A 24558-nucleotide genomic window follows, 5' to 3' on the forward strand; every position below is an offset into this window, starting at 1 on the left:
TGCTCCATGACGACATGCAGGCTGTGATCCTTACCAACGGATCAATTACAGACCCAATCCATGTCTGGACCAGGGTCAAGCAGGGCTGCGTCATCGCCCCAACCCTCTTCTCATTCCTCCTCACTGCCATACTCCACCTCACAGTCAACAAGCTCACTGCTGGAGTGGAGCTAAACTACAGAACCAGTAGGAACCTGTTCAACCGTCTCCAGGCCAGGTCCAAGACCACCCCAACCTCTGTCGTCGAGTTACAGTACGCGGACGACGCCTGCGTCTGCGCACATACAGAGGCTGAACTCCAAGTCATAGTCAACGTATTTACTGAGGCATACGAAAGCATGGGCCTTACGCTAAACATCTGTAAGACAAAGGTCCTCCACCAACCTGTCCCCACCGAACAGCACTGCCCCCTAGTCATCAAGATCCACGGCGCGGCCCTGGACAACGTGGACCATTTCCCATACATCGGGAGCCTCTTATAAACAAGAGCAGACATTGATGTCGAGATTCAACACGGCCTCCAGTGCGCCAGTGCAGCCTTCTGTCACCAGAGGAAAAGAGTGTTTGAAGACCAGGCCCTCAAATCTGTCACCAAGCTCATGGTCTACAGGGTTGTAGTAATACCCACCCTCCTGTATGGCTCAGAGACATGGGCCATCTATAGTAGACACCTCAAGTCGCTGGAGAAATACCACCAACGATGTCTCCTCAAGATCCTGCAAATCCCCTGGGAGGACAGAGGCACCAACGTTAGCGTCCTCGACCAGGCCAACATCCCCAGCATTGAAACACTGACCGCACTTGATCAGCTCCGCTGCGCAGGGCACATTGTTCACATGCCAGACACGAGACTCCCAAAGCAAGCGTTCTACTCGGAACTCCTTCACGGCAAACGAGCCAAAGGTGGGAAGAGGAAATGTTACAAGGGCACCCTCAAAGCCTCCCTAATAAAGTGCAACATGCCCACTGACACCTGGGAATCCGTGGCCAAAGACTGCCCTAAGTGGAGGAAGTGCATCTGGGAGGGCGCTGAGCACCTCCAGTCTCTTCGCCGAGAACATGCAGAAATCAAGCGCAGACAGCAGAAAGAGCGTGCGGCAAACTAGTCCCACCCATCCCTTCCCTCAACGACTATCTGTCCCCCCTGTGACAGGGACTGTGGCTCTCGTATTGAACTGTTCAGCCACCTAAGGACTAATTTTTTTTTTTAAAGAGTGGAAGCAAGTCTTCCTCGATTCCGAGGGACTGCCTATGATGATGATGAAATAGTACATCCATCTTAATAGGCAGACAAGTGCTCAGTTTAACATCTCATCCAAAATGTCGCACCTTCAAGTACACAATATTCCCTCACTACAGTACTGATATTGAATAGCTGTGAATTAATAACTTTGTAACAGAATAATTGAAGGGTGAATGATGGCTTATAATAATTAAGATCACTGAGACATTTCCAACATCTCAGTACTGAAGTAATTAAAAAAGCACCCTGCAGAATCTGTTGCTGCTTTGCATCCTTTCTTACTTTGCTTTTAACAATTATTCATTTTATAGAAATCAATTTTCCTTTTCCCACTACACAATAAATGATACCTTTATTGCCTGGGATTCCAAGGTGTCTGCATTATTTGAAGGTAAATAAACACTGTGAAAAACAAATATCTTTTGGATCCATAGCTGCTGAACCCACTGAGAAACCCTCTAAAAGCAAAGGAGCACCTTTCCTCTGCTATCACCACCACCTTCAAGAAAATTGCACTATGTAGCTCAGGTACAATGGAAGAGTGAGTACAAAAGGGCAATGGTCATCTACAATGCTTCAAATGTTACCTCTGAGAGGGTGAGACAGTTCCCAGTTCATGTCATCATTAATGGGCCCCACCACAAAGGGACTAACTATCTGACAGACAGGCGTCTGTCCAGCCTCGCCGAACCTCCCGACCCCCACTGCCTGTACTGCACTTTTTTGACTGACAGGCGACAAGCCCCGCCCTCCGCCCCCCCTCCCGGCAAAATCATTCCATCCACGTGGTGCCGAGAAGCAGGATCTGAGGCTCCGACTCTCTTCCCTCCGGCCGGCCTGGGCCCGATATCGGCGGGATGGCGAGAGAGAGAGGCTGGGGGGAGAAAGAGAGAGGCTGTGGGAAGGGGGGGGCGCGAAGAGAGGCTGGGGTGGGGGGAAGAGAGGCTGCGGGGGGGGGGGGGGGAAGAGAGAGGCTGGCGGGGGGAGAGAGAGGCAGGGGAGGGAAAGAGAGGCTGGGGGAGGCTGAGGGAGGGAGAGAGGCGCTGGGGGCGTGGGGAGAGAGAGGCTGGGGGGGAGAAAGAGAGGCTGTGAGAGGGGGGGGGGAGAGGGAGAGAGACACGGGTGGGGGGTTGGGGGGGGGGCGGCTGAGGGTGGAGAGGGAACTCGGAAGACGAATCACGTTCTTCCAACCCTCTACATCGTTGGAGTGGATGATATGCAGAAGTCACGACACTGTCACTATTCACTTCATACCCAATAAACATGTTAACAATCCCTACACAATTCCTGCCCCATCTATGGTTGGGGGGGGGAAGAGGTAGGGGATATACTTGCACTGGGGTAAGGCACCGGTCGGGGGAGGCAAGCACTTGGATTGGGGTAAGGCACTTTGACTGGCCCTTGCTGTCTTCTGTGGAGCTTTGTCCTCTGTCGCTTCAGGAAGTCAAAGTGGATTGAGTTACAAAGTCAGTGAGACCTTGGGATCGGCGGTTCCAGTGACACATTCCTGTGAAACTTTAGGGTGTGGCTTATCCTCCAAGGCGACCAATCAGAATCAAAGAGTGGAGCATTTTGGCAGTACAAATAAACGCGTCCCACAAGAAATATGTGCAGCAGTAAGGAGCTTCTGATACCAGTAAATCCTCCTTATTTGCAGACATGTATGAGGTAACTGAATGACTTAATTGACTCAGTCGGTAATTTCCCTCAATGTAGCTTGCACCTGTGATTTTACTGGAGGATGGTGGCCTTCAGCCCCAAATAGAGCCACTGTCCTTTAGTGCCACTCCTGCAGTCGCACCTCAAATGTTACAGGATCAAAGGGAGCAATATTGCTCACGTCTTTGCTGTGCTATTGTTTACAATTAGTCCACTTTATTCCTACCATCGCATCTTTCCTTTTTATGGTAAGCTGCAACTTCCTTGCCACATTTTGTCCTCCCAGCGAAGCATGCTTCAAGCCAAGGTCTTTAAGTAAGGTGTTTTTATATGCTGGTAGTCTAATTGGGGAGACATTGCAAAATTTGGTGTGCTCCACCTTCTAAGAGTGCCACGGACCACCACAACCCCGGGATTTCAAAATTGGGACTATACCCTATTGTTTCTATTTATTTTCAATTCTTAATGTAATACATGTGAGGTTGGTCAGCCCCCAACACATTATTTTCTACTGGTGAATATGTAATTGTTAGATAATAATGAATACTCTAACAGAGAAATGAAAACATTCATAGTTGCAGTTACAAGTAGATTTTTTTTGATCTACAGTCAGAATGACTATCGAACTTAAAGCCTGAAAGCCAGCTCTATCAGTTTGTGGCAGAGTTTCTACAACACATCAGTCTTTCTAAATGCATTTTAACAATAGTCGAACAAACCTGCCCCAGTATCGATGCCCAGCTTTCTTTCTTATCCCATCTTTCTTTCTTATCCCAAAATCCAGTGCTTCATTTGTTGAACCTAACCAAATTACCCTTTATAAAGTCCCTGACACTTTCCAGAGAGCAAATCAACTCTACTTAGGTCTTCACAATAGATTTACAGACGTTGCCACCTTTTCACTGCTCCTATTGATTGTGAATACTGAAGCACACAATGGCTGCAACAGTGATTGACCTTGCTTTTGAGATAGTTCTGATTTTTAAATGAAGCTGAAAACTACCCTTTAACTGATGTGTGGAACCATTCATTTTACTAACAGTGAGACAATGGGTTGAGATTGCAACAGAGAAGACAGAAAATTAGTTACATTTTCACAGAATTCTTTAAGCTTCTTTACATTCAAGGGTTGACATCTTTTCAATTATGTAGACAACAAAAGCAGATTTGATTCCTTGTACTACCACAACAAAATATTCCATTTGTTGTATTCTCACAATGAAATAGTTTCATTACATATAGTAATACAATGGCAATCTGACAACTTTAGCAGAAGAGTCCTCTCATTCAAAGGGTCTGCGTTTGTCTGTAATTTAGAATTAGTTTCTCTCAATGGATCAATATTGTTGGCATTCAGCTGAGTGAATACTTTAAGGTAATGGACAGTTTCATTTTAAATGGTTGAAAAAGTCATCAGAAACTGTTCTATCCCACAGAAGCACACCTCTTATTGGGTAATAACAGAGTCATGAACCGGCCTTTGAAGAAGTAGAAATATGCTAATTGTTAGCAAGCGTAAGAAATCTACTGAGATATCAAATACATGTTAACGACTCAATTGTAACTTGAGTTACAACACCACCTCCAGTGTGCCAGCGCAGCCTTCGGCCACCTGAGGAAGAGAGTTTTTGAAGATCAGGCCCTCAAATCTGGCACCAAGCTGCAGTGATACCCGGCCTCCTGTATGGCTCAGAGATGTGGACCATATACAGTAGACACCTCAAATCGCTGGAGAAATACCACCAACGATGTATCCTCAAGATCCTGCAAATCCCTTGGGAGGACAGACACACCAACGTTAGTGTCCTCGATCAGGCCAACATCCCCAGCATCGAAGCACTGACTACACTCGACCAGCTCCATTGGACGGGCCATATTATTTGCATGCCTGACATAAGACTCCCAAAGCAAGTGCTCTACTCAGAACTCCTACAGGGCAAGCGAGCCCAAGGTGGGCAGAGGAAACATTTCAAGGACACCCTCAAAGCCTCCTTGATAAAATGCAACATCCCCACCGACACCTGGGAGTCCCTGGCCAAAGACCACCCTAAGTGGAGGAAGTGCATCCGGGAGGGCGCTGAGCACTTCGAGTCTCATTGCAAGGGCATGCTGTACAAATTTTTATATGAATAAAGTATATTTTGAAATTTAAAAACATGCAGAAAACAAGCACAGGCAGCGGAAGAAGCGAGTGGCAAACCTGTCCCACCCACCCACCCTTCCCTTCAACGACTGTCTATCCCACCTGTGACAGAGACTGTAATTCCCTTTTTGGACTGTTCAGCCACCTGAGAACTCACTTTTAGAGTGGAAGCAAGTCTTCCTCGATTTCGAGGGACTACCTATGATGATAATGTAACTTGATATGTATATATATATATAATTATATTAGAATGTGTTAAGACTGTCATACAATTTAAGGGTTTAGACAAAGTGCTTAGTGTATTGTGGGAAGAGAAAGATGAGTGTGTGTTGTTAAATGGAAATCAATACTGATATTGATACTGATACTTAAGGTAAGCTTGTGCATAAAACATGTGACTGACCAGAAGGTTCTATAAAATCAATTTGGTCAGCAGTCAGTGTACAGAGAAAAAAAATAAAGGACTTGCTTTTATCTCACTCTCAGGATATCTCAACGTATTTCATATTCAATGAATTACCATTGGAGTGCAATGACTGTTGTTACGTCGGCAAATGTGGCAGCTAATGAGTACTACAAGGTCCACAAACTAAATGATGAATGACCAATTAGTCTGTTGTTGTTGGTATTGGTTGAGGGAAGAACGGTGACCAAGGCATCAGGAGAACTTTCTTCTATTTTTCAGATTGTGCAATGGGATCTTTCATATTCACCTAAAATACAGGTCAGGCATCAGTTTTACAGCTCATCTGGAAGATGGCACCTCCAACAATGCAGCACTTACTCAGTACTGCTCTGACTTGTTACTTTAGATTATGTGCTCAAGTGCTGAGTGATTTGAACCTGTGACCTTCTAACCTTAAGGTGAGGGGGCTACGAATTGAGCCAGATTGGCACCTGTTTAACACAATTAGCAAACAACATATGAAGATTTTTGAAAAGAAGCATTTAAGACAGAAATGTTATTGTGCCACGAGGTAATGATTTGTTGTCAAAAAGTCACGAGACAATTTATTTAGATCTAAGAGGTTTAAAAAAAAACATAGATTTTTGTGAATGGGAATTCAATCACCAAACTGTGTTTCAACCCTTAACTCACCCCAACTCACCTGTTACGGTTGCGTTACTGCACTTGAATGATTACATTGCAAGTTTTGCTGGGGCTGTGCCGTCTGTCACTGCCTACCATAATAGTCTACTGAAGAAAGTCAATGTGTTTATATTCACATAACATAATGACAGAAGTCCTCAGGAATACCTCACCAAGGGCCAATACTGGAGAGCTGGAACTGCTGTGATATTAAAAATTAGCCACTACATATTTAGTAATCTGGTGTTACTCTCAATTCACATAAAAAATTGCTAGAAACTATGGGCTCAATTTTCCCCAAGCCCGTTTTCTGGAATATTGCCCGAGTTATGCCCGCTTTTCTAGGCCAGAAATGCGGCAGAAATAATTTGCCAAAGTTTCCTCGATGTATAATTCGAATTTGGCGGCGGGTATTTCGCACAGCAGATTGGAAGGCCAGCATCGCGAGAGCGGGCAGCGCGGGAGGCTAAAGGGTGGCGGCAGCGACTGGGAGCAGTGGCAGATCAGGAGGCCAGCTGGTGCAGGGGCAGAAAGTAAACAAAGAAGTAAAAAGAAATCGAAGTGTGATGTTACAGCCAAGCGAGTAAGTGATTGGCTGGTGGATTGGTGAGTATTTAATATTTTTCTTTTTCTTTTTATTTCCTTAGCAGCAAGAAACCTTGTCATTGTTGCCAAATGTAATTAATTTAAGGGTTAAGGCATGGCAGGAGAGCCCAGACCTGTGTCATGCTCCTCCTGCACTATGAGGGAAATCAGGGACGCTTCCAGTGTCCCTGACTACTATGTGTGCAGGAAGTGTGTCCAGCTGCAGCTCCTGGCAGACCGCATTGCAGCACTGGAGCTGCGCACGGACTCATTCTGGAGCATCCGCGATGCTGAGGATGTCGTGAATAGCACATTTAGTGAGTTGGTCACACCACAGGTAAAGGTTACTCAGGCAGATAGGGAATGACTGACCGTCAGGCAGAGCAGTGGAAGGAAGGTAGTGCAGGGATCCCCTGCGGACATCTCCCTTCAAAACAGATACACTGTTTTAGGTACTGTTGGGGGAGATGACTCATCAGGGGAAGGCAGCAGCAGCCATGTTCATGGCACCATGGGTGGCTCTGCTGCACAGGAGGGCAGGAAAAAGAGTGGGAGAGCTATAGTGGTAGTGGATTCTATTGTAAGGGGAATAGATAGGCGTTTCTGCGGCCGCAATTGAGACTCCATGATGCAAGGGTCAAAGATGTCTCATAGCGGCTGCAGGGCATTTTGGAGGTAGAGGGTAAACAGCCAATTGTCGTGGTGCATATAGCTACCAAAAATATAGGTAAAAAAGGGATGAGGTCCTACAATTTAGGGAGCTAGGAGTTAAATTAAAAAGTAGGACCTCAAAGGTAGTAATCTCAGGATTGCTACCAGTGCCATGTGCTAGTCAGAGTAGAAATAGCAGGATAGTTAAGATGAATACGTGGCTTGAGGAGTGGTGCAAGAGGGAGGGATTCAAATTCCTGGGACATTGGAACCGGTTCTGGGGGAGGTGGGACCAGTACAAACTGGACGGTCTGCACCTGGGCAGGACCGGAACCAATATCCTAGGAGGAGTGTTTGCTAGTGCTGTTAAACTAATATGGCAGGGGGATGGGAATCTATGCAAGGAGACAGATGGAAGTAAAATGGGGGCAGATGCAAAAGTTAGAAAGAAGATAAGGAAAGGTGGAGGGCAGAGAAATCAAAGGCAAAAATCAAAAAGGGCCACATTACAACATAACTCTAAAAGGACAAAAACAAGCCTGCAGGCTCTGTGTCTCAATGCAAGGAGCATTCGTAATAAGGTGGATGAATTAACTGCACAGATAACTGTTAATGGATGTGATGTAATTGGGATTACGAAAATATGGCTCCAGGGTGACCAAGGCTGAGAACTCAACATCCAGGGGTATTCAATATTCAGGAAGGATAGGCAGAAAGGAAAAGAAGGTGGGGTAGTGTTGCTGGTTAAAGAGGAGATTAATGCAATAGCAAGGAAGGACATTAGCTTGGATGATGTCGAATCTGTATGGGTAGAGCTGCGGAACACCAAAGGGCAGAAAACGCTAGTGGGAGTTGTGTACAGACCACCAAACAGTGGGAGTGAGGTTGGGGATGGCATCAAAGAGGAAATTAGGGGTGTGTGCAATAAAGGTACAGCAGTTATCATGGGTGACTTTAATCTACATATAGATTGGGCTAACCAAACTGGTAGCAACACGGTGGAGGAGGATTTCCTGGAGTGTACAAGGAAGGTTTTCTGGACCAATATGTCAAGGAACCAACTAGAGAGCAAGCCATCCTAGACTGGGTCTTGTGTAATGAGAGAGGATTAATTAGCAATCTTGTTGTGCGGGGCCCCTTGGGGAAGAGTGACCATAATATAGTAGGATTCTTCATTAAGATGGTGAGTGACACAGTTAATTCAGAGACTAGGGTCCTGAACTTAAAGAAAGGTAACTTCGATGGTATGAGACGTGAATTGGCCAGGATAGACTGGCAAATGATACTTTAAAGGGTTCTCAATGGATAGGCAGACATTTAAAGATCACATGGATGAACTTCAACAATTGTACATCCCTGTCTGGTGTAAAAATAAAACGGGGAAGGTGGCTCAACCATGGCTAACAAGGGAAATTAGGGATAGTGTTAAATCCAAGGAAGAGGCATATAAATTGGCCAGAAAAAGCAGCAAACCTGAGGACTGGGAGAAATTTAGAATTCAGCAGAGGAGGACAAATGGTTTAATTAGGAGGGGGAAAATAGAATATGAGAGTAAGCTTGCAGGGAACATAAAAACTGACTGCAAAAGCTTCTATAGATATGTGAAGAGAAAACAATTAGTGAAGATAAATGTAGTTCCCTTGCAGTCAGAATCAGGTGAATTTATAATGGGGAACAAAGAAATGGCAGACCAATTGAACAAACACTTTGGTTCTGTCTTCACTAAGGAAGACACAAAAACCTTCCAGAAATATTAGGGGACCGAGAGTCTAGCGAGGAGAAGGAACTGAAGGAAATCCTTATTAGTCCACAAATTGTGTTAGGGAAATTGATGGGATTGAAGGCCGATAAATCCCCAGGGCCTCATAGTCTACATCCCAGAGTACTTAAGGAAGTGGCCCTAGAAATAGTGGACGCATTGGTGGCCATTTTCCAACATTCTATACACTCTGGATCAGTTCCTATGGATTGGAGGGTAGCTAATGTAACACCACTTTTTAAAAAAGGAGGGAGAGAGAAAACACGAAATTATAGACTGGTTAACCTGGCATCGGTAGTGGGGAAAATGTTGGAATCAATTATTAAAGACATAATAGCAGCGCATTTGGGAAGCAGTGACAGAATCGGTTCAAGTCAGCATGGATTTATGAAAGGGAAATCATGCTTGACAAATCTTCTAGAAGTTTTTGAGGATGTAACTAGTAGAATGGACAAGGGAGAATCAGCGGATGTGGTGTATTTGGACTTACAAAAGGCTTTTGACAAGGTCCCACACAAGAGATCAGTGTGCAAAATTAAAGCACATGTTATTGGAGGTAATGTATTGATGTGGATAGAGAACTGGTTGGCAGACAGGAAGCAAAGAGTAGGAATAAACAGTTCCTTTTCAGAATCAGGCAGTGACTAGTGGGGTACTGCCAGGTTCAGTGCTGGGACCCCAGGTATTTACAATATACATCAATGATTTGGATGAAGGAATTGAGTGTAATATCTCCAAGTTTGCAGATGACACCAAGCTGGGTGGCAGTGTGAGCTGTGAGGAGGATGCCAAGAGGCTGCAGGGTGACTTGGACAGGTTAGGTGAGTGGGCAAATGCATGGCAGATGCAGTATAATGTAGACAAATGTGAGGTTATCCACTTTGGTGGCAAAAACAGGGAGGCAGAATATTATTTGAATAGTGACAGATTAGGAAAAGGGGAGGTGCAATGAGACCTGGGTGTCATGGTACATCAGTCATTGAAAGTTGGCATTCAGGTACAGCAGGCGGTGAAGAAGGCAAATGGCATGTTGGCCTTAATAGCGAGAGGATTTGAGTATAGGAGCAGGGTGGTCTTACTGCAGTTGTACAGGACCTTGCTGAGGCCACACCTTGAATATTGTGTACAGTTTTGGTCTCCTAATCCGAGGAAGGACATTCTTGCTATTGAGGGAGTGCAGCGAAGGTTTACCAGACTGATTCCCGGGATGGCAGGACTGACATATGAAGAAAGACTGGATCGACTAGGCTTATATTCACTGGAATTTAGAAGAATGAGAGGGGATCTCATAGAAACATATAAAATTCTGACAGGATTGGACAGGCTAGGTGCAGGAAGTATGTTTCCGATGTTGGGGAAGTCCAGAACCATTGTTTATTAATCCTGTCTCATTACACAGGATCAGATCTAAGATAGCCTGCCCCCTGATTGGTTCACTTACATACTTCTCAAGGAACCTGTCCCTTATGCATTCTATGAGCTCTTCCTCAAGGCTCCCCTGACCAATTTGATTTGTCCAATCAATATGGAGGTTAAAATCACCCATGATTATTGCTGTTCCCTTTTTACAAGCCCCCACTATTTCCTGGTTTATACTCCAACCAACAGAGTTGCTACTGTTAGGGGGCCTATAGACTACACCCACTAGTGACATTTTCCCCTTATTATTCCTTATCTCCACCCAAACTCTTTCAACATCCTGATCATTTGAGCTAATACCGTTTCTTACTATTGCAGTGATGCCATTCTTTATCAACAGAGCTACCCCACCTCCTTTTCTTTTCTGTCTGTCCTGCCAGATTGTCAAATACCCCATAATATTTAATTCCCAGTCCTGGTCACCTTGCAACCATGTCTCCGTAATGGCTATCAGATCATCCTCATTTGTATCTATTTGTGCCATCAACTCATCTATTTTGTTACGAATGCTACGTGCATTTAGACAAAATGCCTTTAAATTTGTTTTTTTAGCCTTTTTTCCCTGCTTGATTTCTCTCTCTTTCAAATTCACTTTCTTTATTTTGAAGTAAAGTCTGATACAAGAATAATTTTATTAAAATTAAGTTAAGTACATTGTAAACTTTTGAATAAAATATATTTTACATTAAAACTGAATCATGTTCCATTAACAAAACACATTACGGAACAGCTCCAAACAATAAACATGTCCACGTGGAATTATTGTCGCTGAGCCCTCAGGCATCAATAAAGCGTTCATGGATGAACTGCTGGCACAAGGCTCGAGCAATCGTTAAAGGGGCACGATGGCCCGCCCTCCTCCGCCATCGTGCTCCGGCCTCAGCCACTTGCATGGCTTCCTCATCCTCATCGTCCTCCTCCTCCTCCTGCTCGTCATCTGCATCGTCCACAGCATTATCATCAGCCCCTCTCACCTCAGATGGGTCTTCCACCAACAGGTGCTGCTGCCTCATGATGGCTAAGTTATGCAGCATGCAGCACACAACAGTGAACTGACTGACAATCTCAGGGGAGTACAGTAAGTAGCCTCCGGAATGGTCCAGGCATTGGAAACGCTGTTTCAAGGTGCCAATGGTCCTCTCTATGATGCTGCACGTCGCAATGTGCGACATGTTGTATTGACGGTCAACATCCGTCCGGGTTACGTGTAGGGGCGTCATGAGTCAGGTGGCGAGGCCGTACCCTTTGTCTCCCAGTAGCCAGCTCTGTCCTTCTGGCTGCTGCTGAAACATGGCAGATATAACGCTGTCGTGTTGGATGAACGCATCATGGGTGCTCCCAGGGTATCTTGTATGGACTGACATGATATGATGCATGTCGTCACACATGAGCTGTACATTAATGGAGTGGAAGCCTTTTCTGTTCCTGTACATCTCGGAATCCTCCAAAGGTGCTCGCAAGGCGATGTGAGTACAATCAATACAGCCCTGTACCTTTGGGAAGCCAACAATCCTGGAGAAGCTCATAGCGCTGTTATGCATTGCTTGGGTGGTCATGGGGAACTTTATGAAGTCATTCCTCTGCGTATACAGTGCAGCCGTCACCTGGTGAATGCAAACATGTGTTGCATGTTGAGAGATGGTGCACACATCCCCAGTTGTAGCTTGAAATGATCCAGAGGCATAGAATGAAAGTGCAGCTGTAACCTTCACTTCAACTGACAAAGCAGTCCTCCTGACGTTTCTAGGTTGCAGGTCTGGTTTCACCAACTCACAGATCTCACTTACAACTCCCTTGCGGAAACGCAGCTTTCTGACACAGTCTGCATCATTCAGGTGGCGGTACGAACACCTGTCTCGATATACCCAAGGTGGGCAAGGCCTCCTGCCCAGCACCCGATGGGCTCTGATGTCCTTGATGCGATGAAGTCGAATTGTTTGCCTCTTACATAGTACCATGATGCAGAAGGCTCGCACAAGGTATGGCATTGTTAATATAACCCCCATACTTAAATTTAACCTGTGAAAGCAGCTCAAAATGACAGGGTAGCAGGCAGGCAGCACAGGTTCGCAGTTCTCTCTTTCCCCAAGGTCTGTATGGATGGACCACACCCAAAGACCCAAAGTTCTTGTGACCTCTCCTCTCTCCCCCCCCCCCCTTAACTAATTGCAGTCTTGTGACTTCTCCCCTTCTCTCTCTCTCTCTTCCGCCCCACTCCCACATTTCAGTCTTCAGTGCAGAAGGCTTGCGATCAGCACCTCGCTCCCCGGACTCGAAGCCTTCCAATTGGCACCTCGTTCCCTCTCTCTCCTCTACCCCCACCCCCCGCCATGGCTTGTTTTGTAGCCGAATCCCGAGTCCGTGTCCGGGCACGGGACAGATTCTGCCGGCTAAAGCTACGACCCTCCAGCCCTGTTTCAAGACGTTCGGTGGTGGCATGTGAGTGAGTAAAAAAAATGAGAAAACTTCTGAAATCCAACAAGTTTACACTTACTACAGTGACAGGTAAAAAATGTTGAACTTTATTATTGATTTTGACAGTGTTCTTGACTCCCTTCAAAATCTTCGATTTAAAAACAATGGCGTCTTTCAGCTCCGATTTGTGAATGTGCGCTGGTTTTCTTAAGTGCCCAGAAGGTTATTCGGGAGTGGCCAGATACGCCAACCTAGGAGGAAAAAATTTTGGCCGAACTGCGAAAAAAAATTTTAAACGGCGCAGACATGAGGGAATGCATGACGTAAAAAAAAACTGGCCTAGAAAAATAGTAACTAAGTCAGTTACACCAGCGCAGATCGCAGGGGGAAACTTGAAAAAAAATAAATACGACAAAAAAAACAGCGCAAATGACCGGGGAAAATTGAACCCAATGAGAGTATTCAGAAACATGTATCATCATAATGAGGAAAACAAAGAAATTCATTCGGAATATGGTTTAATCTCTTTGACTTTTACATTTGTATTTATAATTTGAATTCTCCCATTATTTATTTATATATATTCTTACCTCTACTGCAAGTACAATGTATATTTTATAAAACAGATGTTCACGCATTTGAGAAATCATGTGTATAGCCTGGTTAACACATGTATGCCTGTACCTTCCTCATGGATGCAAAGCATTTTGGAAAAATAGTGCATTGTACAGCAGTCTGTACAATGCATTATTTTTTGCCTAATTGTAATTTCCTGTCATGTATAAAGTTTTACAATATAACCAATAAAAGCGGACGGGGAATATATCATTTGTTGTGGGATTATTAACTGGTTGTTAATATCAAAAATGTATCTGTTGAGCTGGTTCTGTAGAACTGTTACAAGATTTTCTCAATGGAAATTCAATCTGAAACAGGAGACATCCTTGGCTAGTGAGATCTGTCATTGATCTTCAAACAGAAGCCAAGCTCTTTAAGTCTTAGTAGCTTTTGTTAGTTTCAGCTCAATATTAGAACAGCCACCACTTAGAAAGAATGAACTTGCATTTATATAGCACCTTTCATGACCTCAGAACATCCCAAAGCACTTTACAACAATAAAGTGGTTTTAAAGTGTAGTCATTGTAATGTAGGTAAATGTGGTGGCCATATTGTGCAGAACAAGGTCCAACAAACAGCTATCAGATGAATGACCAGATAATCTGTTTTAGTTATGTTAGTTGGGAGATTTATGTTCACCATGCCTCCTGCTCTTCTTCAAATAGTGCCATAGGGATATTTTACATCCACCTGAGAGGGCAAGTGGAGCTTCCATTTAATGTCTCATCTAAAAGACAACACCTCTAACAGTGCAGCAACCCTCAGCACTGCACTGAGGTATAAGCCTATATTGTGTGTTTAAGTCTCTGGAATAAAGCTAAAACTCACAAGTTTCTGATTCGGAGACAAGAATGCTACCACGGAGCCAAAGCTGACACCATCTAGCACCTCAATCGTACTGCTCGTCCTCAGTTGATCCCTGTTAGTACTACACAACTCACTCCATGATGCCAAGTTACCTATAAACTAATTCCTTTCTTTGTGGGAGTTCTTGATAGTTTCATAAGTATATAATTGAAAAGAATCTTATAGTAACCCCGTTTTGGCCGTCCATTCCATTTACGATTGGCTGACTTCTCTACTGTCATTTCCTGGACAAGTCCGTGATTCCCAAAATGGGAAGCAGTCATTGTCCCGCAGTTGTGAATCATATGAATAACAGGACTCTATCAATAACTCTCAAAATACAGAAATAAAATAGACTTGTCATCTGTGACTTCATTATTGTCAGTGGGCTAGAATCATTGGTTCTACTGTGGGTTATTGTTATCAAAGGTCAACCTGAAGACGACGAGCTGGAATGTACAAAAATGTTTCGTTATTACAGGGTACCTTGATTTCTTTACATTTGAGTAAATAAATTGCTGGATTTACGAATGTTCACACTACTCAATAGTAAAATAGCTTGTTAGCTGCTTATGAAGTATGAAACTCCCCATTATTACAGGAATGTCATCAATGATCAGGCAAGATTAAAAATTTGTGAGCCAAAAATCCAACAAGAAGAAACCAAAATACATCCACTATTTTGGGATGTGATTCTCATGACCAGAAAATTAGGAAAATATAAATTATAGAGCTGTGGCATCATTAATCCATAACTGTACCAATTTCCGTACAACATTGATACATTCTTTAATGGCCCAGAAATCCTGTTTTTTTCCTTCCCGTGGGCGGTCAAATGGAATATAGAGAAAAGATGCGCACCTACCTGAAGCTCCTGCGGCCACAAGGGATCCTGGTCTGGAGGACTCTCCTGACTGCACGTCGCAGTGCGTGCACATTGGGACGTGCGCAGGCCTGGAGCTGCAGTCACATGGCTCTGGCAACCAATCAGGTATAGTATATTCTCATTCATAATAATGGGAACTCCGTAAGTTGGAGTTCCCATTATTATAAATGAGAAACAGCCCCAAAACACTAATATACAATAATAAAAGATAGGAAAAATGCACAACATATTATTATTAATTTAAATTAAAGTTATTTATGTATTTAAAAAAAATATTTTCCCGATTTTTAAAAAAAGTTTTTAAAATTATGCTTTAAAATAAACTTACCATAGTGGGGAGGGTTTTTAAACAATAAAATGTATTTTTATAACTTTATTTTAAAATGTTTTTGTGTATTTTAAAACTCTTACGCCTGTAAAAGTAGGCTATATGCATCTGCTTTTATCAGGCGCAAGAGTTTTGAGGACATTTGCTGGGCAAGACATCGGTAAATCCCGCAATCTTGCCCTTGCAAATTACCTCGCTCCCGATATGCGCGAGATCTGTCAAGCCAGAAACTTGACAGATCGGAAAAGCCGGTTTTCAGCACATGCGCATGGTGTGCTGAAACCCAGCTTTTCCGATGCTTTACCGGGTCCGTAGAAACTCCGTACGGACCTGGGGAGGCCGGGATTTCCAATGCGAATGTTTTGGTACTACATGAGTGAAGGAGCTAAACAATCAATTAGTTTAAATGAAGAAGAACCTCTGCTGTCAGTACAGGCAATTACTGAAACCTCAATATATGATGTAAAATCTTTGCAGCTTACCTTTCGATCTGGCCAGTTGTATTTTGCAAATACTGTATCATAAGTATCCACAGCTCCATCAGTAACCAGCATAATAGCTTGGCTACAAGTGCTTCCATGACCTGTGTTGTTAAACTAGGAAAAGCAGAATACAGGAAGAGAGAGCATTGTTAGAATAACTTTTTCTTGCATGAAGAGATAGCTTCAAAATTTAAGGTGCAACACCTTCTGCACAAACTGTTCTTCAGTTGTGGAAATGAACACGTATTTAACAATCCCATATCCAGCACGCTTCTTGTATTTTTCTTTTGTTTATTTGAGCTAGGCAGTTTGAACAGGTTACATTGTTCTTCTGTTGATAATAAAGGGGAAAAAATCCGGATGAATGGCCCTCTTGTGACCACTGTTCATGAGTAGTGTAGTATGCTGGGATATGTCATAAAGTCTCTTTTGTTTAGTTTCATTTATCACCATTTATTTTGAAAGGGATGAAACAGACTTTTTTTAAATCGATTTTTTTTGTCACAAATAAGTCTTATCTTTTGAAGTCAATAATTCCCTGTGAGCATTGTAACTATTGATCTGCTACTGTTATCAAAAGTTAGAGTCTACATAGCTGTGGTAATTAATGAAGGAAACTCCAAAGACCCCTTAGGCTGAGCAATCATTTCCTGCTATACATGATGCAGTCAGCCACTGGGGCAACTCACAAGGCACATCAGGGATGTATTTCCGCTTTACATGGATAAAAGCAAAAATAATAAAACTGTAACATTTTGAACATCCATCATAGGAGAAATTTTGTAGGGCTCCGTTCTCAGTGTAGCACCTCGCTAGACAGGAACACAGGTTACAGAATCAGTCCTGTAAAATTACAGGCCTAAATTTGACCTGCAGTCTCATCTTGTGAGATTCCACGTCAGGTGCCTCACCTCACAAAATAACTCCTTATATGCACCACCAAGGCTTGAGTATTGCATTAACAGAAGTGCAATTCTTTGAATGGGACATTAAACCAAGGCTCTATAAGCTTAAGTAGATGTTCAAGTAGGCGATAAGATCTCATGGCACCACTCAAAGAAGAACAGTGAGTTCTAGCCAACCAAGTCTTTGACCTTCGGGATAGGCTGATGGATGCAAGTGGTCTTTATCAATCTGTTTTTGTGTTCCTAAAGAAATTGAGACATATGGGCTAGTGGGTAGTTTAAAAAAAAAATTATTCATGGGATGTATTCATTACCCATCCATCCTTGCCCAGACAGCGTTAAAAACCAATTGTGTAGTGTGGGATTGAAGTCACATATGGGCCAGATGGTGTAGGTGATGGCAGGTCCCTTCCCCTATGGAGATTAAATAAACAAGTTGTTTCACAATTTAGCAGCTTTCAAATTGTCAGATTCATAGAATCACAATGTGCTTAAGATGGGATTTGAAAAAAAAAGAAAGACTTGCATTTATATAGCGCCTTTCACGACCAACGGATGTCCCAAAGCACTTTTCAGCCAATGAAGTACTTTAAAAAAAAAAGTGTAGTCACTGTTGTAAATTAGGCAGCCAATCTGCGCATAGCAAGCTCCCATAAGCAGCAATGATAAAGACCAGATAATTTGTTCGTGTTTTGTTCATTGAGGAATAAATATTGGCTAGGACACCGGAGATAACTCCCCTGCTTTTCTTCAAAATAATGCCATAGGAACTTTTACGTCCATCTGAGGGGGCAGACGGGGCCTCGATTTAACAGCTCATCTGAAAAATGACACCTCCTCCAGTGCAGCACTCCCTCGGTACTGCACTGGAGTGTCAGCCTAGATTTCTGACTCAGAGGCAAGTGTGTTACCAACGAAGCCACAGCCAACACTGACGAAAGGTCATCGACCTGAAACGCTAACTCTGTTTCTCTCACCACAAATGCTGCCTGAGCAGCATTTTCCTTTTTTATTTCAGATTTTCAGCATCTGTAGTATTTTGTTGTATACATGTAATGTTGCTGTTCTGCTTAGCAAAGTCGTTTTGTAGCAAAAATGGTGTCACACAATAAATGTTATGGTAATTAATATACTAATTTTACAGGACTCACTGTATGTTGCCACTAGGCAAGATTGTAATTTATTTAAATAGACTTTTTCTGATGTTAGCTGGCCCTATTTGGATTGACTGGACAATTGGTTGGTTTAATGTGTAATTTGCTCTATGTTCCTCCAGATGGCAGTAACACAGTACCACAGTATTCCATTTGGGATTTAAAAATGTGCTTTTGGGAAGGGAATAAAGAACAGGCCCATTGAGATTTTAACAACATGTAGTACAATTAATCCACCATTGGTTCTAGGAGGTCCTTCAAATAATGGAATAAATCAATTAACTTATTTTTGAAAATGTTATAAATAAAATTCAACTCTCAGAATTACCATCCAGTTAAGATCTCCCCCAACATGTATAAAGAATATTCCTTATATTAATTAGCCCAGGGGATATGGAAGCTGTTTACATTATAAATGCCAATGACAAGTGTTTTGTGATGAACTACAATTAACTTCTAATGATTTATCATTTGGCATGGAAATTTAAATGCATTCTGACATTTACAGTCTTTATTGTGATTACTAGTCATTCAAATGTCAAAAAATTTGATCTAATTTGCTTTAAAAACTAAAAACAAATGTGGCCTAATCACTGCTGAGATTCAATTCATTTGCAAAAAGATAATTGCAGTTGAGCAGGGTACTGCCAGATGACAGCCAGCATGAACTCCTGTCTTTTCTGGAATAATTAATGGATATTTTGTGCTTTACACCAACACAAACAGCTCTGATTTACCTTTGAAAGTTTGCAAGTTGATTATTACTACCTGTATTGTGATTCAGCCAAAGTCTAAAGTAATGTGAAAGAGACATCATTATTGTTTACCTCACCAAACTTTCTGTTGTTACACCCTATCAAACCATCAAATCTGGCTTATACATTAGAACAAATCACACTATTAACTATTTTGTATTATTTTTCTCTATCATAACTGCAAAAAATGGCAAAAGATGTTCTACTAAGCAGACATTCAGGTTTTGATATACCTTTCATGTATCATGTATTATATATTATATTAAATATTTATTATAACCTTTTCCCTGCTATTCACAGCATGCAATATAACAGTAACAATAAATACACATTTTATACTTGGTACTGCTGTTGACAGACATTGCTTATTTATGCTATCTGTCATGCACTAACAAGATAGGGGAAACACTTGGGAGGTAAATTTCCATGAGGATTCTCCAGCTCATTTGCCATTACTTCAGTGGAAGAGCCACGAAAACCCCGGAAAAAACTGAATAAACTTTGGTTACACTATTTGCCAGGGCTTCTGTGCCTCTTCCACCAATGTTAAATCAGATGACCAGGAGAACTTTTATAGATATTCACATTCTAGCTTTTGAAATGTGATATCATTGATGATAAAGTAAATAAATAATCAATTGTAAGATTGTTGCAATCGTGATCCTTTAACCTCTTTCAAATAGCTAATGTGCTACTTAATCAGTATAAGTGATGAAAAGTTTCATAATCCTGCTGTGTAGTGCGCAATATTTTTCCAAAATGGCTGATTGACACATTACAGAAGCTATTCTTTTCCTGCAATACTCTGCATGTCTCCGTCAACAGCACTATGAAAAAATAGGACATTTTTGGTGCAGTTTGAAAGTTCTTCAACTTGATCCAGGGCAAAAGTGTATAGAAACATAGAAACATAGAAAATAGGTGCAGGAGCAGGCCATTCAGCCCTTCTAGCCTGCACCGCCATTCAATGAGTTCATGGCTGAACATGAAACTTCAGTACCCCCTTCCTGCTTTCTCGCCATAACCCTTGATCCCCCGAGTAGTAAGGACTTCATCTAATTCCCTTTTGAATATATTTAGTGAATTGGCCTCAACTACTTTCTGTGGTAGAGAATTCCACAGGTTCACCACTCTCTGGGTGAAGAAGTTTCTCCTCATCTCGGTCCTAAATGGCTTACCCCTTATCCTCAGACTGTGACCCCTGGTTCTGGACTTCCCCAACATTGGGAACATTCTTCCTGTATCTAACCTGTCTAACCCCGTCAGAATTTTAAACGTTTCCATGAGGTCCCCTCTCATTCTTCTGAACTCCAGTGAATACAAGCCCAGTTGATCCAGTCTTTCTTGATAGGTCAGTCCCGCCATCCCGGGAATCAGTCTGGTGAATCTTCGCTGCACTCCGTCAATAGCAAGAATGTCCTTCCTCAAGTTAGGAGACCAAAACTGTACACAATACTCCAGGTGTGGCCTCACCAAGGCCCTGTACAACTGTAGCAACACCTCCCTGCCCCTGTATTCAAATCCCCTCGCTATGAAGGCCAACATGCCATTTGCTTTCTTAACCGCCTGCTGTACCTGCATGCTAACCTTCAATGACTGATGTACCATGACACCCAGGTCTCGTTGCACCTTCCCTTTTCCTAATCTGTCACCATTCAGATAATAGTCTGTCTCTCTGTTTTTACCACCAAAGTGGATAACCTCACATTTATCCACATTATACTTCATCTGCCATGCATTTGCCCACTCACCTAACCTATCCAAGTCACTCTGCAGCCTAATAGCATCCTCCTCGCAACTCACACTGCCACCCAACTTAGTGTCATCCGCAAATTTGGAGATACTGCATTTAATCCCCTCGTCTAAATCATTAATGTACAATGTAAACAGCTGGGGCCCCAGCACAGAACCTTGCGGCACCCCACTAGTCACTGCCTGCCATTCTGAAAAGTACCCGTTTACTCCTACTCTTTGCTTCCTGTCTGACAACCAGTTCTCAATCCACGTCAGCACACTACCCCCAATCCCATGTGCTTTAACTTTGCACATTAATCTCTTGTGTGGGACCTTGTCGAAAGCCTTCTGAAAGTCCAAATATACCACATCAACTGGTTCTCCTTTGTCCACTTTACTGGAAACATCCTCAAAAAATTCCAGAAGATTTGTCAAGCATGATTTCCCTTTCACAAATCCATGCTGACTTGGACCTATCATGTCACCATTTTCCAGATGCACTGCTATGACATCCTTAATAATTGATTCCATCATTTTACCCACTACTGAGGTCAGGCTGACCGGTCTATAATTCCCTGTTTTCTCTCTCTCTCCTTTTTTCAAAAGTGGGGTTACATTGGCTACCCTCCACTCGATAGGAACTGATCCAGAGTCAATGGAATGTTGGAAAATGACTGTCAATGCATCCGCTATTTCCAAGGCCACCTCCTTAAGTACTCTGGGATGCAGTCCATCAGGCCCTGGGGATTTATCGGCCTTCAATCCCATCAATTTCCCCAACACAATTTCCCGACTAATAAAGATTTCCCTCAGTTCCCCCTCCTTACTAGACCCTCTGACCCCTTTTATATCCGGAAGGTTGTTTGTATCCTCCTTAGTGAATATCGAACCAAAGTACTTGTTCAATTGGTCCGCCATTTCTTTGTTCCCCGTTATGACTTCCCCTGATTCTGACTGCAGGGGACCTACGTTTGTCTTTACTAACCTTTTTCTCTTTACATGCCTATAGAAACTTTTGCAATCGCCTTAATGTTCCCTGCAAGCTTCTTCTCGTACTCCATTTTCCCTGCCCTAATCAAACCCTTTGTCCTCCTCTGCTGAGTTCTAAATTTCTCCCAGTCCCCAGGTTCGCTGCTATTTCTGGCCAATTTGTATGCCACTTCCTTAGCTTTAATACTATCCCTGATTTCCCTAGATAGCCACAGTTGAGCCACCTTCCCTTTTTTATTTTTACGCCAGACAGGAATGTACAATTGTTGTAATTCATCCATGCGGTCTCTAAATGTCTGCCATTGCCCATCCACAGTCAACCCCCTAAGTATCATTCGTCAATCTATCCTAGCCAATTCACGCCTCATACCTTCAAAGTTACCCTTCTTTAAGTTCTGGACCATGGTCTCTGAATTTACTGTTTCATTCTCCATCCTAATGCAGAATTCCTCCATATTATGGTCACTCTTCCCCAAGGGGCCTCGCACAATGAAATTGCTAATTAATCCTCTCTCATTACACAACACCCAGTCTAAGATGGCCTCCCCCCTAGTTGGTTCCTCAACATATTGGTCCAGAAAACCATCCCTAATGCACTCCAGGAAATCCTCCTCCACCGTATTGCTTCCAGTTTGGCTAGCCCAATCTATGTGCATATTAAAGTCACCCATTATAACTGCTACACCTTTATTGCATGCACCCCTAATTTCTTGTTTGATGCCCTCCCCAACATCCCTATTACTGTTTGGAGGTCTGTGCACAACTCCTACTAACGTTTTTTGCCCTTTGGTGTTCTGCAGCTCTACCCATATAGATTCCACATCATCCAAGCTAATGTCTTTCCTAACTATTGCATTAATCTCCTCTTTAACCAGCAATGCTACCCCACCTCCTTTTCCTTTTATTCTATCCTTCCTGAATGTTGAATACCCCTGAATGTTGAGTTCCCAGCCCTGATCATCCTGGAGCCACGTCTCCGTAATCCCAATCACATCATATTTGTTAACATCTATTTGCACAGTTAATCCATCCACCTTATTGCGGATACTCCTTGCATTAAGACACAAAGCCTTGAGGCTTGTTTTTTTAACACCCTTTGTCCTTTTAGAATTTTGCTGTACAGTGGCCCTTTTTGTTCTTTGCCTTGGGTTTCTCTGCCCTCCACTTTTCCTCATCTCCTTTCTGTCTTTTGCTTTTGCCTCCTTTTTGTTTCCCTCTGTCTCCCTGCATTGGTTCCCATCCCCCTGCCATATTAGTTTAAATCCTCCTCAACAGCACTAGCAAACACTCCCCCTAGGACATTGGTTCCGGTCCTGCCCAGGTGCAGACCGTCCGGTTTGTACTGGTCCCACCTCCCCCATGTCAGCTTCATGTCTATTACTGTGAAGAATGGAAGATGTTGCATAACTTAATAGACACTACAAAGGTAACACAAGAACATTACAGCAAATTAGCAGCGCAGACATGTGAAGCAGTGTTGTAGTTGCTCAAAATATAAGCCAAAACACTGTAATTATACAAAGAAAGATTAGCAAGGATCGTAGAAAGTAAGGGAGTTCAAGTGAAATAAGTAGTGTTCTGCAAATGACATGATGGGAAAGAAAATGTTTTAGAAGAAGGTATTTCCATAGGGAAAATCATAGAGTCTCAATTCACACTAACTCACAAAAAAACTATAGGCTACAAAGTAGAACTTTAAATATGAAGAGAAGAGGGAGGCTCTCAAAGATCTTGGGGCTGCAAATGTTGGAGGTCTGCTGAGATCAGTTGCTATATAACATATATAAATCATATTTCCTATGATCTGCAGGATATATTACATCAATAGAAACATAGAAACATAGAAAATAGGTGCAGGAGTAGGCCATTCGGCCCTTCTAGCCTGCACCGCCATTCAATGAGTTCATGGCTGAACATGCAACTTCAGTACCCCATTCCTGCATTCTCACCATACCCCTTGATTCCCCTAGTAGTAAGGACTTCATCTAACTCCTTTTTGAATATATTTAGTGAATTGGCCTCAATAACTTTCTGTGGTAGAGAATTCCACAGGTTCACCACTCTCTGGGTGAAGAAATTCCTCCTCATCTCGGTCCTAAATGGCTTCCCCCTTATCCTTAGACTGTGTCCCCTGGTTCTGGACTTCCCCAACATTGGGAACATTCTTCCTGCATCTAACCTGTCTAACCCCGTCAGAATTTTAAACGTTTCTATGAGGTCCCCTCTCATTCTTCTGAACTCCAGTGAATACAAGCCCAGTTGATCCAGTCTTTCTTGATAGGTCAGTCCCGCCATCCCGGGAATCAGTCTGGTGAACCTTCGCTGCACTCCCTCAATAGCAAGAATGTCCTTCCTCAGGTTAGGAGACCAAAACTGGACACAATACTCCAGGTGTGGCCTCACCAAGGCCCTGTACAATTGTAGCAACACCTCCCTGCCCTTGTACTCAAATCCCCTCGCTATGAAGGCCAACATGCCATTTGCTTTCTTAACCGCCTGCTGTACCTGCATGCCAACCTTCAATGACTGATGTACCATGACACCCAGGTCTCTTTGCACCTCCCCTTTTCCTAATCTGTCACCATTCAGATAATAGTCTGTCTCTCTATTTTTACCACCAAAGTGGATAACCTCACATTTATCCACATTATACTTCATCTGCCATGCATTTTCCCACTCACCTAACCTATCCAAGTCGCTCTGCAGCCTCATAGAATCCTCCTCGCAGCTCACACTGCCACCCAACTTAGTGTCATCCGCAAATTTGGAGATACTACATTTAATCCCCTCGTCTAAATCATTAATGTATAGTGTAAACAGCTGGGGCCCCAGCACAGAACCTTGCGGTACCCCACTAGTCACTGCCTGCCATTCTGAAAAGTCCCCATTTACTCCT

At 43.0% G+C, this 24558-nt stretch overlaps 1 protein-coding gene across 1 annotated transcript in view; it reads right to left on the minus strand.

Moving 5' to 3' along the window:
• cacna2d3a (calcium channel, voltage-dependent, alpha 2/delta subunit 3a) overlaps nucleotides 1-24558 on the minus strand; it is a 1147786-nt gene that overhangs the window by 448397 nt on the left and 674831 nt on the right. Inside the window, exon 11 of the mRNA XM_070894764.1 lies at nucleotides 16125-16238. Within this exon, the coding sequence (XP_070750865.1) occupies nucleotides 16125-16238 (114 nt within the window). The remainder of the gene's footprint in view (nucleotides 1-16124; nucleotides 16239-24558) is intronic.

The sequence above is a fragment of the Pristiophorus japonicus genome, chromosome 12 (genome assembly GCF_044704955.1).
Source record: "Pristiophorus japonicus isolate sPriJap1 chromosome 12, sPriJap1.hap1, whole genome shotgun sequence".
In the NCBI taxonomy this organism is placed as follows: Eukaryota; Metazoa; Chordata; class Chondrichthyes; family Pristiophoridae; genus Pristiophorus; species Pristiophorus japonicus.